General features: G+C 44.7%; 1 protein-coding gene across 1 annotated transcript in view; it reads left to right on the forward strand.

Moving 5' to 3' along the window:
* BARX2 (BARX homeobox 2) overlaps window positions 1-18,630 on the forward strand; it is a 73,524-nt gene that overhangs the window by 41,417 nt on the left and 13,477 nt on the right. Inside the window, exon 2 of the mRNA XM_077894170.1 lies at window positions 17,684-17,984. Coding sequence (XP_077750296.1) covers window positions 17,684-17,984 — 301 coding nt within the window. The remainder of the gene's footprint in view (window positions 1-17,683; window positions 17,985-18,630) is intronic.

Consider the following 18,630-nt stretch of genomic DNA (forward strand, 5'->3'; position numbering starts at 1 on the left):
AGCCTGCTTCTCCCTCTGCCTGTGTGTGTCTCTGCCTCTCTCTCTCCCTCTCACTCTTGCTCTCTCTCTCTCTCTGTGTCTCTCATGAATAAATAAATAAAATCTTAAAAAACAGAATAATGTGTCTGTCGTGTACTTGATATTTGCCAAGTGTATTCTTGCCACACACACAGAAAGGCAATTATGTGAGGTGATGGCTATGTTAATTAGCTTGATTGTGATAGTCATTTCACAATGTGGGCCTATATCAAATCATCACGTCGTATACTTCATATGTATGTAATTTTTATTTCTCAATCACGCTTCAGTATAGCTGAGGGGGGAAAAAGGGGAATTGCAGTGGCCCAGAAATTTCCACATTTGTATTTACCATGTCCTCTGAGATTATCAAAATCACAGAGCTTTTAATTCTAGGTTGCAGAATGAGTTAACGATAAGAAGAAAAAAAAATAGACCACATGAAAGAAGGAAATACGTGTCTGTGGACAACCATTACTCAGTTCTTTGGTTAGTTCCTGCCTAGAATGACAGTACCGTGACATGAACAGATCATTTGTCCCTACCTCTAGGGGTGTGAGCTCTGGTCCTAGTTCAGACATTGGCTTTCTGGGTGACTCTGTTGAATATCATCTGCCTCATACATCAAAGGCTGGGCTAGAAAAAAATATTCTCTGTGTTCTGTTAGTCATCGTGTCATTAACTATAAATCACATGGTCCCAAAGTCTTAATTGTACATAGACTTTATGCAAGATAGTTGCAATCTGGATCACCTATGGGGCTAGCAAAGGAGTATACAGTTTATCACTCCACATCCTTGTGAAGTGAGAAGATTGAGTAGTGCTGGAGAAACTTACCTGTGGGCATTAAAACTCTCATTCTCAGCACACTTGTTTAATTCAGGTAATATTTGTTCAGTAGGTATCCTGGCAAAATATGGGAGGCACAGTGTGGAAGATAGAAATGTAAGGCAAGGACTTTACAGTCAGGTTGAGAAATGTAAGAGACACACACTGTCTCCAAGTATGATAATTGCTGATAACATGATTGCTTCTTGGTACCAAAAAGGGACCTTAAGAACCATCTAACGTCCTCATTTACGGAGAGGAAGATTCAAAGATCTCATTACGGACTGAAGGCTACATAAGCTTAATGTTGGCATTGTTGAGGGTAGGGTTGGATCTTCACAGACAGGATTTGGCCCAGTGTAGGGAAGGGGAAGCTCTTCTTGCTGTAGGGAGCAACTGTCTTTGGTCCTAGTTGGTCAATGGGGTAACCGTGGTTCACATGATTCATGTTCACTGGTTTGCAGAATCTTATTGCTGTTATTCTTACTCTTACCCTTATTAGTCTTACCTTTTACCATGTGCAAGAGCAAGACTCAAACATGAGTACATATTGATATTTCTGCTATATAATTTTCCAACGGTTTGTCTGCCCTTGATCTTAATGGCCTGAGTAGAAGAGAAAGGGAGAGGAATTTGTCCATTCTACCCAACAAGATCCTTCCACCAAACACAGAGTTTCTCTTTCCTCCTCTCCTTGATAGGGGAGTCTCTCCAAAGGTTGACTCCTTTTTCTGCCACGTAGTTCTGTGTTCCCTGACTTCATTCACTGTATAACCTTTAAGGAGGCACTTTTACCAGAAAACAAAGGGATTACCAGGAAGAGGAGACTGGACCACAGAAGTGATACGACCGCCCTTGTGATGTTGAGACAACTGGATGAAAATGCCTGTATCTGCCAGTCGTTATGGCAAAAGGGGATGATCTGATCCCTGACTATATCTGGGGGGCCTACCAGCCCCTGGTTTGTTGGAGAGCACTCCAGTTTAGGGACTTGCCTTCTTGTTCCGGCAGAGAACTCTTCCCATGGTCCCCACTCAGCAGAACCAGTCTCCACCTTAGAAGCTCTGTTATCCTCTGGTGAGGCCCAAATGCCGTTTCATGCTGTGTTTTTGTTTTTCTTAAAAATATATACATATATTTTTTACAGTTAGTATTTGGCAAATTTGAATACTTTTACCTGTCGTCTTTTTATTCTCTATTAGTCTTTGGTTAGAATCTCAGCTAATCTCATCCTTCACATCTCCGTTTAAATAACACCCTTTTGGGGGCATCCTGACTGCCTATATTTGGTTAAATCCTCTTGCTGAATGCTCTTTATAGCACCTTGAATTACTTCTTTCTTAAGTGTCCGCCATCTGGCCAGACCATAAGCTGGGCAAGGACCTGGTCTGTCTTGTGTACTGTTTTATCCTCAGTTCTTGGCACGGCGTCTCCATGAGGTATTCCATAATTTGTTAAATTAAATTGAATTTTATTCTCTTTTATCCCACTTTGTTTCTATTCTTTGCAACCAAAGGCAAGCTATAGAGAATACATTTCAGCCAGGATTAGAATGCATAGGGAGAAGGAGGAAATGAACTTGAATTTGGAAAATTACATTTTGGCACGAGACAGGTTCTAAGTTTGGCAGATGCTTTTCCTTCTGGGTAATCAGGAGCTCGCCTGTGGACCCGCGGGGCCACTTGCAGAAAGGTAACCTCTTGTGGCTTTTTCTAGAAGCTTTGCCCAGTGCCCTGGTGTTAGGCACATGTCCCCAGCTTGCCTGGTAGAGATTCCCATACTATGAAGGTGGGTCTGGACGTAGCAGAGAAGGGAGGACAGTTTCAGAACTGAAGTCAAAAAGATTCCCTAGTGAGTAAACTCACTGAACGTTTTTCATTCTTGAAATTCTCTTTGGTCATTTTCATCGAGCCTCTGCTCTTCTACTTGTGCTGCTTCCTCCTTAGGCAAGTCTGTCTTGTTTGTTGCTTCTTTTTCCTTCTCCAGCCCCATTGATAAAGTCGGACCCCAGGGCCCAGTCCTTGATCCTCTGTTGTTTGTAAGTGTTTATTTCTTGGAGATGGATTTGACTTTCAACCCTTCAACTCTGGAGCACTTCTAGGCACTATGGCCTGTGACTGTCCCTGCCTGTTAGGCATCATCGCTTGGGTGTCCGATTGTTACCGTAAACTCAATAAGCCTCTGTAAGCCTGATCTTTTCCACCAGGACATTCTCTCATGGCGGAGGTGCCACAGTTCCGGCCTGGGCCGCTAGAGTCTTTGGGTATTCATGTGTCTGCACCTGTCTCCCCCTGAGTCTGGTGGTTTTCCAGATCCTGTTGGGTTTTTCCTTGACAGTGGGTCCGGCATCCATGCCTTCATTTCTCCCCCCAACCCAACTCCTCCTCTTTCCACGATGAGGCCCTATATTCTCTAGAACACAGCCACCTGTCCTGAATTCCTAGGGTTCTTATCCTACCCAGCATTGCCACATGCTTCTTGGTTTTCCTTTGTTTTCTTTTTTTAATTTTAATGTCTCATTTTCCCAATGAGATAATTAGCTTTTTGAGGGCAGAGATGGAGAATTGTCTTCCTGTCTCCAGCAGTTAGCACAGAGCTGCAGAGCTGTGGATCAGGTTCACTGGTGATAGTGACAGTGAACAAGAAGACTCCTCCTGGTCGGCTTTGTGTGGACTGCATCCGTGGGACACCAGGACCCTCATTAGAAATGGCAAAACGCAAGGTCTGAAGCAAAGGGCTGGATCCGGTCAAGCACAAGAGAGCGGTGTTGTGACTTCTAATGAATAGAGGCATCTCCAAACTATGGAACATTGCTTCCTCCTGAGTGTTATGAAAAAAATCAGTGCCTCTCTTGGTCTGGCTCTTCATTGTTGGAAAATATTTCTCTTCATGCTCATTATCTGTCGTCTACCTTCTGCAAGCCCGTGGAGAGGTATCGCTGCCATTTTATAGAAGAGAAAACAGAAGCTTGGGAATCTGGTTTGACCAAGGCCGTAGAGCCCAAAGGTGACAGAAGCTTATCTCCAGCCCCCGTCTTCTGGTTCCAGGCAAAAAATGTGTGCCCAAGACATGGAGTTAGACACTGGGAAGAGGCGCATCCTGCTGTTGTCCTACAGAAGTTTGCAATGTCGAGAGAGAGACAGAGAGAGACAGAGAGAGAGACAGAGAGAGAGAGAGAGGTGTCAACACATTAACTCTTACTCCAAGGTTTGAATTAAGTAAGGGTGAATAAGGACACAAACAAAATGCTGTGGGCGCTGGAAGGTAGGAGTGATTAATTCAGTCTTTGTACTGAGCAGCAGCTGCTCTGGGAAGCTTTCCGACAGTGAGTGGTTACGAGGTGTGGAAGAAAGCAGGTGTGGGTGTCTGTAGAAGACAGGATGGCCGGGAGGAGAGAGACTGTGCCATCTCCAGTATGTTCCTTGGCAGAAGGGCCTGGGGAGTGGCGGGGGCTCAGGGTGGCTGGCCCCCATCCCTGGGTAGTACGACGTCCAGGGCAGGAGGGGAAGGTCCCTAAACCCATCGGCCCCAGCGAGCTCGGTTGATTTTACCACGGGCTTTCTCGGTGTAGACCCGTGTCCCTGTGGGCGGCTGCCGTTTTGATGACACTGCGGGCTCACTGTGAGAGGACTGAGCTTGTCTCTGCTAAAATCCAGAATCCGAACAGATGGCGCCATGCCATAGGCCTACCAGGGTCGCTCCGAGGTCCTCTGCCTATTTTCCGAACTCCCTACGTTTTTCTAAATGCACCCCCCACGCACCCTGAAATGTGTTCTCCCTCCTTCCTTGCTTTTTCAACCTTTGTGAACCTTCTGAAGTTTTTATGTAGCTAGATGCCTCTTCCAGGGTGGACAGAATGGCAGTCTCATGGGGATTTTGGAATACGTTTATTCCGTGTGTTTTTAATTCGTTTACACTTGACCCATCAAAATGCCCCCCTCCTTTTTTTTTTTTTTCAATGAAGTAGTTAATGGCTGAGGCATTTTGTCAGCCTTTGAGTTGGCCTCTTAAAAACATTTTCTCTTTTCTTTCGTCGTACAAAATCACCCTAGAAACTTGGTGTGTGACAAAGCTGAAGGGCCCCTCGGAGCATCTTTATATTCACTTTCATCCCTCCTCCCCTTCTTTCTCACGCTTACAGATTATCAATCTAGACACACGGTGACTGAATTTTCAGTCTCATTACCACTGACCCTCCGCTCAGCCTTTCCTTCACCCTCTTTCAGCATAAGGCAGGGCACGTGAATTCTAACCTGCTTCCCCTGCCGGTGTTAGAACTTGACTTTGGCCCGTCTAGTGTCTCCCCAGCTCCATTCTTCTTCTTATTCATTTTTTAAAAATATTTTATTTATTTATTCATGAGAGACAGAGACAGAGGCAGAGACGCAGGCAGAGGGAGAAGCAGGCTCCCTGCAGAGAGCAGGACTCGGTCCCAGGACCCCGGGATCATGCCCTGAGCCGAAGGCAGACGCTCAACCACTGAGCCACCCAGGTGCACCTGCCTCCATCCTTCTTGGGAATGGCTGTGCTTTGGGCCTCCTAAGTGTTGCATGATTTTTTTAAAAAAATTTTTTTATAGGTCTGTAAAACCCAAGTCATGATTTCTGGAGTCTTGATAGTTCTAGGGGATGTCCGGCCAGGTTAGCCCTCCCGCCCTTTCCTGTTAAATCCCTGCTGCTCTAAGGGCATTTGAAGACCTGTGTGTGGCAAAGAGAACGTGGCAGTTTCTGGCGTGGTGGTCATGCACTGCATCTGAGGGTGCACCTGACAAGGCCCCCCACGTGCGTGGGGCACGAGTAAGCCTGCCTTCTTGGTAAGGAGACGTGTCTGCTTTCCTTTTGGCTCACTCGCAGAGCATCAGGCCACTCCAGGGAAGGACAAGGAGGGAACAGCAATGCAACGCCCACCAGGCACTTCACATAGGGCAACGCATGTCGTCCTCACCGGGATCTTCCGGGGCGATCTCCCATTAGCCCTCCTTGATGGAAGAGGAAACTAAGAAAGTGCGGGCAACCTGTTCAAGATCCCTCCACAAGTGGGTGGTGGAGACAGATCCGCTTCTTTCCCCTACCCCGGATTACCAGCCAGTTGGTTAGGAATGTGAGCCTACGGGAGTCATGTGGTGTGGGTGATTGTGTGATTTTTTCCCAGGAAACTCAGCTAGAGCCACCCGGTGTGCCCCATGGAGCCTGTCCAGTTATCTGGGAATTTCTGCACCGTGTCTTTGCGTGTGCTGCTTTCGACCCTCCGAAGCTTTCAGCGGATATATAGGTCACACATTCCTGGAACATAAATCAGTCAAGCAGGCAGCTTAGAGATTCTTATCCACTCAGACCTTTGGCCCTCGCCTGTGTCAACCGGAAATGTGGGTGTGGAGAGGCAATTTGGGGCCTGGTATGTTGGAGGATTGGACGAGGAGCCCACGGGAGGTGCGGAGGAACGAAAACTGTTCTTTGGGGCTTCTGCTGCGAGGGCCGAGTGCAGCTGTGGCTGGGGGGCCAGGCTTCTGCCCTGGAAGATGATTCACACCGAGGGCATGTGCCTGGGACCGGCAGCCCCGGGGATGCCCCTACCTGGCTCCCACAAACTCACATGTGCCAGGTCAGTGTTTCAGAATCAGCACCGTGGGAAGATGTTCTCTTTCGCCTACCCAATGTTCTGCGGCGTCCCAAGCACCCCGGGATGTCCCATGGCTTACCTACCGCTAGTGAAATCGGATTTTCTAATCCAAAACCTGATTCAACACGGTCAGACGTTTGGGAGGGAATGACTCCTAGGTACACACAATCCGCCGAGCCACATGATACCCCATCCTGCAGCAAAAACTTTGGTTAGGGGGTTGGTTGGAGGAAAACAGCGATTAGAAAATGCATTCATTGTGGTCATGTTTACACTCCGTTTGTCAACTAAAAATGTGTTTGTTTAAACAATGTCCTTGGTTTATTACAGTCATTACTCGGTAGCAGATAATGTGCTTGAATTTCACAAGTGTATGTAAATGATCCAGCAGCGCAGGGCAGCTGTCTCCAGTCAGCATTTCGACATAGTGATCATTCTCAGGCCGAGAGAAGGCCGTACTTCCTACGGAGCACAGCGCATCATCCCCTTCGCAGGGACCGCAGTGCCCCCTAATGTATGCATTAATGGTACATTTTTTCCCCCCCCCCGACGATTTTTAGCCACAATACCAAAATGTGGCTGGACGATCTCACCATCCTTTTGTGGGAATCTGAAATGGGGGTTGCAAGCGCTCTGAGATTATAGCTTGGGGCCAGTGTTGCATTGGAAATCGGGTCGTACAATAAACCAGGAAAAGACAGCAGACAGCTGGCCGAAGTACATGTTGTCTCACTTTTCTGCTCCCCATTGGGTTTGCCTTTTGGGACACTCAGTGCTTTGTAGCGCACACATCACCCACGGACTTCTGGTGCCGTCGAGCTTGTTCCTTCCAAGTACCCAAAACTCAACACATGGCCACACCGCAGTTATATTACTTACAAGGCGGTCCTCCCGAAATCCCCGGTGGCCTTGTCTGTGTGCCTCCAACATCACGAGTAGACTGCGGCTCTGTCACTGAACGTGCACTGGAATTTCGGGTCAAGATTGCTGCAACTGCAGGCTTTGGTGAAGGACGGTGCCTTAGATCACTGTTGTTCATGGGAATTTTTTTTTTCTTTTGCAAGTAAGCCCTACATACAACGTAGGGCTTGAACTCATGACCCCGAGATCAAGAGTTGCTCTACAGACTGAGCCAGCCAGGCACCCCCGTTTGTGTTGTTTTCAGTGAAGTTTTTTTGTTGGGTTTAGGCCTCAGAGAACCAAACTGCATAAATCTCCAAAAGCCATTTATTTGTTGTTTGAGAACAGATGATGAACAATGTTCTGATAGTTTCAGGTGTACAATATTGTGATTTGACAAGTTTATGCATTATACTATGTTCACCACGAGTATAACTATCATCTGTCCCCATACGGAGCTATTATGGTCTCATTGACTGTATTCCCTATGCTGTGCCCTTTATTCTCAGGACTTATTCATTCTAGAGCTAGACACCTGTATCTCCCCTCCCCTTCACCAATCTTGCCCTTCTCCCAATCTTCCACCCCTCTGGCCACCATTCGTTTGTTCTTTGTATTTATAGGTCTGATTCTACTTTTTATTTATTAATTTTTTTCTAGATTTCACTCATGAATGAGATCATATGGTTTTTCTCAGTTTGATTTATTTCACTTAGCATAATACCCTCTAGGTTCATCTGTGTTGTCTCAAATAGCATGATTTCATCCTTTTTATGGCTACATAATATTCCATATATATATGTGATTCTTATCTAAATATATATATATATATATTTAGATACCCTACATCTTCCTTAACTATTCTTCTCTTGATGGACACTTAGGATGCTTCCGTATCTTGGCTTTTTTTTTTTTTTTTAAATAATGCTACAGTAAACACATGCATGTGTATATCTTTTTGAATTGATGTTTTATATCCAATAAGTGTAATTACTAGATCATATGGAATTTCTATTTTTATTTTTTTAAGGGACCTCCATACCATTTTCCACAGAGTGGTTGTGCCAATTTACATTCCCATCAACAGTGTATGAGTGTTCCTCCAAAAGCCATTTTTGAATAACAGCAATTGCTTTCAACCTACGAGAGGATAGGATCATCAAAAGAAGTTTTTCCTTAAATTAATCTATAAGGTTAGTGTAACTTGAACCCAATTTTTAGTGAGATTTGCCTTTTTAGACTGACAAGTTGATGCTAAAATTTGACTGGACAAATAAATGAATGGCAATGGCCAAGAAAATTTTATAAGAAGAATAAAGAGGGAGGAGTTAGTCTTCCAGATAACAAAACTCCCTTAAAAAAAACCACAATAATTAAAGTGGAGTGGTCAGCTTGTATATTAGTTCGGTCAGTCGGAAGAGTCCAGAAATAGACACATGTATACATAATAGGACCTAACTAATTTTAGGGCCCCATATGGCCCAGTGCATATGTACAGAATTATATTCAAGGACAATAGAAATCTGGCCACGGAAGCCTTGAAATGTGAAGATCTTCAGTTTTTCTGAAAGCGCGTATTCACGGATTATACACAGTATACACCTGAAATGTTTTTCAGAAATTTTCTCTAAATAAGTATCCGTTGCTCCCTCCAAAGTTGCAGACTCACCCCAGTTTCTAGATGCGTATGCTCTTTGGCTTCCTAAGCCTTACCTCTCCCACCTGCCCCCTCCCCTACACCCACCACCTTCTCGTAGCAGCACCAGCACCAGCACCGGTGTGTGACCGCCTCCGCGGAAGGCAGCCTTTGGGAAGGGTGATGCTGCTTTTCTGGGCAGCAGGAGAATCTCAGAATTCTGGTGACTGGAAACCCCTAGCAGACTCCCAGAATTCCCAGAATGAACAAAAAACTCCCCGTTTTGTTTCTCCGGGAATTTAGTGAATCTTAAAGGTAGCATTTTAAGTCACTGGACTGGTCAATAAATGCTGTTGACATTGTTGGCTACCCATTTAGAAGAAATAAAGTGGCATAATTTTACAAAATGAACACTTTTTAACAATTCTGTGTCTCAATAGGTTAGCATACAGGTTACTAGGTTTGGAGCATCTGTACGTTTGTGCTAATACGTAGGGATAGTTATGGAAGTTTATCTCTAAGGCTTAGGGTTGACAGTGAGGAGAGGGGACTTGTACTTTATATATTTCTGAATTGTTTTTAAATTTATTTTTTCCCCCAAAGATTTTATTTATTTGAGTGAGAGCACAAGTAAGCGGTAGGGGCAGAGGGAGAGAGAGAAGCAGACTCCCCACCGATCGGGGAGCCCGACACAGGGTTGGATCCCAGGACCTGCAATCATGACCTGAGCCAATCCAAGTCAGACATTTAACCGAATGAGCCACCCAAGCACCCCTTATATTTTTTTGGGAACATATTGTATTACTTTTATAATAAAAATGAAAGAACATTTTCATTTTCTTTGGGTAAATATCCAGTAGTGGAATTATTGGATCATATAGGGTAGCTCTACTTTTAATTTTTTGAGGAGCCTCCATACTGTTTTCCACAGTGGCTGCACCAACGTACACATCCACCAACAGTGCACGCAGCTCCTTTTTCTCTACTTTCTCACCACTTGTTACTTCTTGTCTTTTTGATTCTAGCATTTCCTTGCTGAAAGAAGATGTGGTATATATATACACACAGACAGACAGACAGACACACACACACACGCACAATGGAATATCATTCAGCTTCAAAAAAAGAATGAGACCTTGCCATGTGAGACAACGTGGATGGACCTAGAGGATATTCTGCTAAGGGAAAGAAGTCAGAATGAGAAAAACAAATACCATGTGGTTGCACTTATATGTTGAACCAAAAAAACCAAACCAAACAAATGAGTAAGCCAACAAACAAAATGCAGAATCAGACCTATAAATACAGAGCACAAACCTTTGGTTGTCAGAGGGGATGGGATGTGTGGGGGGATGGGTAAATGATCGAAGGGGAGTGGGAGATGCAGGCTTCCAGCTATGGAATAAATAAGTCATGGGAGTAAAAGGCAACCACCTAGGGAATATAGTGAATGATTGTAATAGCATTGGATGGTGACAAATAGCAGCTACGCTTGTGGTGAGCGCAGCATAATGTATAAACTTGTTGAATCACTATGTTGTACCCCTGGCACTAATGTGTAACATTGGGTGTCAACTATGCTCAAATTTAAAAAAAAAATGTTTTTGACCCCTCCCCAAAACAAAATAGCAGTTAAAGCGTTTATTGACTATTTCGGGGGTTTAAAATTTTATTTTTAATTTATATTCGGTAAAAATTCACTGTTTTTTTTTTTTAATGATTTTATTTATCCATGAGAGACACACAGGCAGAGGGAGAAGCAGGCTCCCTGTAGGGAACCCGATGTGATACTTGATCCCTGAACTCCGGGATCATGCCCTGAGAGGAAAGCAGAGCTTAACCACAGAGCCATCCAGGCGTCCCCAAAATTCACTGTTTAAGTGTATGGTTATGAGTTTTGACAAATGCATAAAATTGTGTAACCCAGAACCACAGTCAAGATACAAAACAGTCCTGTCATCTGTCACTAGATGGTAGCTACATGTGTGGTGAGCACAGTGTAAGGTATAGAGTAGTCTGATCTCTGTGTCGTACACCTGAAACCAGTGTCAGCTACACATGAATAATAATAATAATAAACCGGCCTTGTCACTTCCCCCCTTCACCACCAGTTATCTTGTGTTCCCTCTTTATGGTCAGTTTCCTCTTCTACCCTTAATCTCTGGAAACCACTGATTTCTAGATGTCTTCGCCATCTCTAGTTTTGCATTCTCCAGAATGTCATATAAGTAGAATTCTACAGCTTTGAGTCTGGCTTTGTTCACTTAGCACAATGTGTTTGAAATTTATTCATGACGCTGCGTGTATCAACACTTTGGTCCCTTATCGTTCTTGAATAGTATTCTCTTATCCCATTGTATGTATGTGCCACACTTTATTTCTCCATCCTAGTTGAGGGATATTTGGGTTTCCAGTTTTTGATAATTACTAATAATGCCACTATAAACATTGGCATATAGATTTTTATGTTTTCTTTCTTTTTTAAGGATTTTGTTTATTCATGAGAGACACAAAAAGAGAGGCAGAGACATAGGTAGAGGGAGAAGCGGGCTCCCTGTGGGAAGCCTGATGTGAGACTTGATCCCAGGATCCTGGGGTCACGCCCTGAGCTGAAGGCAGATGCTGAACCACTGAGCCACCCAGGCGTTCCAGGTTTTTTTTTTTTTTTTTTTTTGCGTTCCAGGTTTTTATGTTTTCATTTCACTTGGCTTAATACCTAGGAGGGGAGGATTACTGGGTTATATGGTTGCTGTAAGTTTAATTTCATACGAAAATGCCAAACTGCTTTTCAAAGATGGTATACTGTTTTGCATGCGTTCCCATCAGCGGCGTAAGAGAGAGAAGTTGCTCCACATCCTTGTCAACACTTGATATTGTCAGTTTATAAAAATTTTTTGACCATTCTAACAACTGTGTAGTGGTATCTTGTTGTAGTTTTATTTTTTTAATATATATTTTATTTATTTACTTAGAGAGCACTATGCAAGTGAGGGGAGGGGCAGAGGAAGGGACAGAAAATCTTGAGCAGACTCCACGCTGAGCACAGAACCCCCACGTGGGGCTTGACCCCAGGCCATGAGCTCATGACCTGAGCCAAAATCAAGAGTCCCACGCTCAACAGTCTGAGCCACCCAGGCTCCTCTTGTAGTTTTAATGTGCATTTCCTCAATGGCTGATCATGCTAAGTATCTTTTCCTGTACATATATACTGTCTATGAATCCACTTTGGTGAAGTGTCTGCTCAAAACTTTTGCTCATTTCTTATTGGGTGATTTTTTTTTAATTGTTGAACTTTGAGAATTTTTAAATATATCCCGGATGCAAATCATTTGTCAGGTGTGTCATTTGCAAATATTTTCTCCCCGTGCGTAGCTTATGTTTCCATTTTCTTAGTACTTTTGCCAAGTAAAAGTTGTTAATTTTTAAAAAAGATTTTATTCATTTATTTGACAGAGAGACTGAGGGAGCACAAGTAGGGGAAGCTGCAGAGGGAGAGGGAGAAGCTGGCTTCCCATTGAGCAGGGAACTCAATGTGGGCCTCCATCCCAGGACCCTGGGATCATGACCTGAGCCAAAGGCAGACGTTTAACCAACTGACCACTCAGGCACCCCTAAAAATTAATTTTGATGGAGACCAGTTTTCCCCCTCTTCTTTGATGTGTTATTCTTTGGGTGTCATAGCTAATAATTCCCTGCCTAACCCAAAGTCTCAAAGATTTTTCTCCTGTGTTTTCTTCCAAAAGTTTTATAAGTTTGTGTTTAGTTTTGGATCTATGATCCGTTTTCAGTTGATTTTTAAAAATAAGTTATGAGTTCTAGGTTCCGTTTTCTCTTTTTTTGCATATGGGTATTCAGTCATTCCAGGACTGTTTGTTAAAGACTATCACTTCTCCATATTAAAGTTTTTATTTTAAAAGAAAGAATAGGACTCTGTGTAGCATGAGGACTCAAATACCTTCTATCACAAGAGGAGAAAATTCTTTAGAGCCATTGGCTCAGAGAGAGTCCTCTTTGCTCAGAGCTCATTTTACTAGCAGTGTCATAAAACCAAACATATTTTATACTCCATTGCTGCGATTTCTAGGTTGTTGAGATTTTTTGTTTTTGGGATTTGGTTTTTTTTTTTGGGGGGGGTCCAGATTTTCAGAAGAAGCTTTAACTACTTATGGGTGTGAAAATTCTTTTTTGACAAATTGGACCTATATTAAAACTTTGCAATGAGAACAAAACTAAAGTTCATTTAGTCTCTTTCTTTTTTAGATTACAAAAATAATATGTCTTGGTAGTAAAACATAAATACAGTTGACCCTTGAATAATACGAGTTTGAATTGCATGGGTTCACTTCGATGCAGATTTTTTTCCCAATAAGCACAGTACAATGTATTTTCTTTTTCTTACAATTTTCTTAATAACATTTCCTTTCTCTAGCTTCATTGTAAGAACACAGTATATAATAAATAAATAATAACACAAGATATGTGTTAATCAACTGTTTATCAGTAAGACTTCTGGTCAAGGGTAGGCTACTAGCAATTACATTTTTGGAGAGTCAGAATTTATACATGGATTTTCAACTGTGGGATCAGTACCCCTAACCCCCGTGTTGTTCAAAGGTCAGCTGTATTGCAGAAGTATCATCTAGGGGTCAGGATACCATGACATAGTGGTTTCCTACTACTTCTGTTGCCTTTCCTTGGTCCCTTTGACGGGCTTCGTTTCCTTTTTATGGCCTTAGATGTTGGCCTACCCCCTTGCCCAATCCTTGGATCTTTATATTTATTCCACTCACTCTCTAGATGGTGTCATTTAATCCTGTGGTTCTAAGTGCCACATGTACTCCCATGAGTCAGGGCTGTGTCTCCAGCCTAACTCCTCTCTGAACTCCAGACTGGTATACGTAGTTGCCTCTTCAACAAGGCTACCATGTGCCATGGCAGCTCTTCTAAAACACAGATCCTGGTTGGCTCTTCACCCAGTCTTTCCCTTCATGGTAACTGGCACCATCGTTCTTCTATGTGCTACGGCCAAAAACCCAGACCTGACTTGGCAGCTCTCTGTAGCTCAGACATGACATTCAGCCCTCGCACAGGCTCTTCCACCCTAACAGTAAAGCACATGCAGCTCACTCCTGCAGCTGCTACCTTTCTGGCCCGTGGCATGGTGGTCCCTGGTCTAGAACACTGCCTCGCCTCCTGGCTTAACTTCTCGGCCTCCACGCCCACCCCCCAAGTCGGTCCCCTGCACGGCAGCCACAGGGACCTTCAGGATGTGAATCACATCACGTCCTTCTGTAGCTCAACTCTCGCCAATGCTTTTATCACATCCTGAAGAAAATCCAAACTCTTTGCCCTGGACTTTGAGAACTTACGTGATCTGACTATGGCATATTTCTCCAAATTATTATTTCCTATGACACGTCCCCCACCCCCCGACCCACTCTGCTTTTTTGCTACTCTTTGAACACAAGCTCATTCCCACTTTAGGGCTTTGCTTGACCTGGTTCTGTGCCCCTGGGTGCTCTTGCCAAGGTTCTCCTCTCCACAGAGTCACCTGTCTGCCCAACTGTCATCTCTTCCTTGCCTCTCTGAAATGCCTGCCCCCTCCTCACCTGCCCCATCTTCTCAATCTGCTGTGGTTTTCTTCATAGAAGTTATCACACCTGGCATTATATATATTTATTTGTTTGCTGTCTACCTTCCAGACTAAAATGTAAGCTTCCTGAAAGTGGGACTTTATGTTATTTACTGCTCTGTCCCCAACTTTTAGAACAGAGTATAGCCCCATAGTAGATGCTCAATAAACATTCATGGCAAGATTGAATACAGGATTAGAGTAATACATGTAGACTACTTTTCACCCTGTTTCACTCCCACACCTTCTCTAGAGGTAACCACTGGTAATAGTCTGGTGACTAATTTCCTGGGCTTAAAAAAATGCACTTATAAGTACAGACACACATCTAGATTTTTTAAAATAGATTGTAAATTGTCCCATACCTTTATTTTCTCTCAATAATTTATTTTAGAGTTTTTTTCCATTTTAATTTATCTATTTTTCCATGTAATCAATCAATCTGTTTATACAGATCTTTTTAGTGGTTACATTGTAGCTCATACTGTAGATGTACCACAATTTAATCATTTTCCTCTTGACATGTGGGTTGTTTTTCCTTTTTCACAATTATAATCAAGGCTGCAGTGAATATACTTGTACATAAATCTCTGTGCAAAATTGATCTCAAATTATAGAATTGCTTGATCAGTAATGTGAGAGGTACTGCTTAGTTTGTCCTTAAAGACTATACCAATTTACACTCTCACCAATAATCTATGAGAGCCCATTTCCCCATATCCTTGTCAAAGCTAGATACTACCACTCCTCCAAAGTGTTTTTTAATGTTAGGGGAAAAAAGTTTAACTTTCTTACAAAAGAGAAAGCTGAAACTCTGGTGATAAAAAGTCTTATAGATGGGTAGATAAGTAGCCACTCCCTGTACTGGTAAGCTCCTAGGTTTCTAGATCATAAGTTAGCCTGTTTAATAAAGGTGGTTCCTTTTTAAAAAATGTCAGAATTAGGGATGCCTGAGTGGGTCAGTGGTTGAGCATCTGCCTTTGGCTCAGGGCGTGACCCCGGGGTCCCGGGATCGAGTCCCACATCAGGTTCCCTGCATGGAGCCTGTTTCTCCCTCCTTCAAAATCTTGAAAAAAAGATTAAAAAATAAAAAATAAAAAAATGTCAGAATTAAAGGAATAAAGTGATTTGAGTTGTGAAACACCTCGTGTCTGCGTCTATAAAGAAGCTTTCAGAGACTGTTTTCAAAAAGGGACATTTCATAATGTATCCTGGGAGACCCAAAACCACAGGCCTGACCGAGTATTCTCATCTTCTTGCTATAATTCATTCCCAGATGATTTTTTTTCCCTCAAAAAGAATCCACAACACAAAACCTCCAGTGTTAGCATTGGCTGGAGAGTTAATGGAAGACATAGCCATTGGTGATTTATTATTTAACAACTTTGTGGTTTGTACTGGGCTTTATGAGAAGGAGTCAAAGAACAAGAGAAGTTATCTGTTTTAATACCTGTACCTGAGATCCAAGACAGAAGCACGGGGATGAATAAGAAGACAAATGCCAACCTAGAGGAGGGAGATACAACACAAGTAGCACCCGGGTGTTGCTGTGACATTGGTTGGTTTTAACCCAGAGCCAGTGTGAGCATTGGTTGGCTCGGATGCTTTGCCTTTGCCCTTGTAGTGAGCCATCAGGGCTGGGCCGAGTCCCGAAGGGCGGCCCCTGGGTCTTCTCTATTTTCATCAGATATCAAGATGGGCTTGGGATGAGAGGTACTCTTATGGCATCGGAATACAGTTTGAAGAATTCCTTGAAATTATCTATTTTTACTCACTACATGGTTGGCAAGGCTGCGACCCAGAGAGACAAAGCGACTTACATGGGTCCCGATCATGACATTTTAAACATGATACTATTGAATGATGGAAAGGAAGAGCTCTTTTACTTGAACTTCAAAGACATAACAGATTCTTGGACAGAAAAGTACTCTGCCTTGAAATTCCTAAGGCAGGAGTGGCACATAACTAGCATATATGCCACCATACACCCCCGCAAATGCCCACGGCAGACTTGGGCAGGCAGCCTCAGCTCTGGTTTCTCAGCCAAGCTCTGACCCAGCCCGGCAGTCCTGCCTCACACGGCGCTGTAGGCCGCGAGCGGGTGCTACTGGAGCTGAGTTTTCCCGTGAATTAAAATCTGTTTCTGTTTGCCCCCCTCTTCTGAATGATGTGCCCCTGTGATTCATGATGTGATAAAAGTCCTAGACTTCGAGCCAGAAGAACGTGGTTTGACTCCTGGATCTTCTTGCTCCCTGGCTCCCTGATCTTAGGCAAGTCCCTTAGCCGTTCACTCAGGCTTGTCTCTGAAATGAAGGAGTTGAGTTAAATCATGTTTAAGCATCCTTCCAGCTCTGAAAATGTTAGGATTCAAGTTTGGAGACCTCTCAGTAAGAATTCATAGTTGCAACTATGGTTTTTTTTTTTTTTTTTTTTTTAAGATTTATTTATTCATGAGAGACACCGAGAGAGGCAGAGTCACAGGCAGAGGGAGAAGCAGGCTCCATGCAGGAAGCCTGATGTGGGACTCGATCCCAGGACCCCAGGGTCACGACCTGAGCTGAAGGCAGAGGCTCAACCACTGAGCCTCCCAGGCGTCCCAGCAACTATGTATTTTTATAAAGAGCAGAGGTGGCTCTCAGGCAGTTTGTATGTCACAAATCTATTCTGTATTCTTCAGTACATGTTTCTAGCTTTTTCTGGCTTTTTGAAGTTTCTAGCTTTTTCTACAACTTCTGCTCAGACTATTGACCCATATCCATAAAATCAGAATTTAGAGGTTTAAAAGGGGGGCAATGCCCTCTTAATACCAGATGAGTTGCAGGAGCCTCTTCTTGGCCGTGGGGAGCTTGGGTGTTCTCACCTGCGCACCCACGACTTCTAGGTCTTGAGGTCCTTCTTCTTCCCTTTCTCCCATTAGAGAGAGACCCTCCTTAGGATCAGAGGCCCGCCCCTACTTCATCAAATGGGTCTGGGCGAGTGGTCCTCTGAGGGCCCCTGGCTTCCTTCCACCCTGGCTCCTCTCATGACCTGCCCCCCTCTGTGTCTTCTAGGCCCCGCTTCCCTTCGGGCATACCCTCTCCTCTCAGTGATCACCCGACAGCCTACGGTCATCTCCCACCTGGTCCCTGCCACCCCGGGAGCCGCCCAGGCACTGTCCTGCCACCCAGCCTCCGAGGCCACCTCCGCTGAGGCCCCAGGGGGCGAGGCCCTAGGCAGCAGCGAGTCGGAGACAGAGCAGCCCACGCCGCGGCAGAAGAAGCCCCGCCGGAGTCGTACCATCTTCACCGAGCTGCAGCTCATGGGCCTGGAGAAGAAATTCCAGAAGCAGAAGTACTTGTCCACCCCCGACAGGTGAGAACCTGGAGAGGACTTTCCGCAGGGGAGGCCCTGGGGAGGGGGAGACGCCCTTGGCTCCCGGTGTGGGGCGGGTGGCCTCCGGACTGTTTTAGGAGGCCCCGCAGCGCGGTGGGGGTGTCGTCCTGGCTCGGGGCCCGGCCTGCTCAGCAGAACCCAGCCCGCCAGCACGGGCGCTGCAGCCCTGGAGTCTGCCCGGTGCTGGACATCCTGCCCCTGCCCCATCCCCGTGTTGAGCTCCTCCAGTGGGAGAGGCACAGTCGGGTTTAGAGAACGGTTGCCCAGGCTGTGAACTGGAAAACAGGTTGTTTGTGGGGTTTTTTAAGATTTTATTTATTAATGGGGGGTAGGGTGGGCAGAGACAGAGGCAGAGGGAGAAGCAGGCTCCACGCAGGGAGCCCGATGCAGGACTCGACCCTGGGACTCCAGGATCATGCCCTGGGCCGAAGGCAGATGCTTAACCGTGAAACCACCCAGGCGTCCCAGGTTTGGTTTTTAAAGCCACTTACACGTAAGATCAGGTGCAGTGGGTTCGATGTGGGACTGGGGCCCATGAGCCTCAGAGGCTTCCCCCTACCCTCCAGCTCCCCAGCTGGCCAGGCTCTTGACCTCGGTTGAGGAGCTGTTTGAAGTCCTGGTAAAT

The sequence above is a fragment of the Canis aureus genome, chromosome 3 (genome assembly GCF_053574225.1).
Source record: "Canis aureus isolate CA01 chromosome 3, VMU_Caureus_v.1.0, whole genome shotgun sequence".
Lineage (NCBI taxonomy): Eukaryota > Metazoa > Chordata > Mammalia > Carnivora > Canidae > Canis > Canis aureus.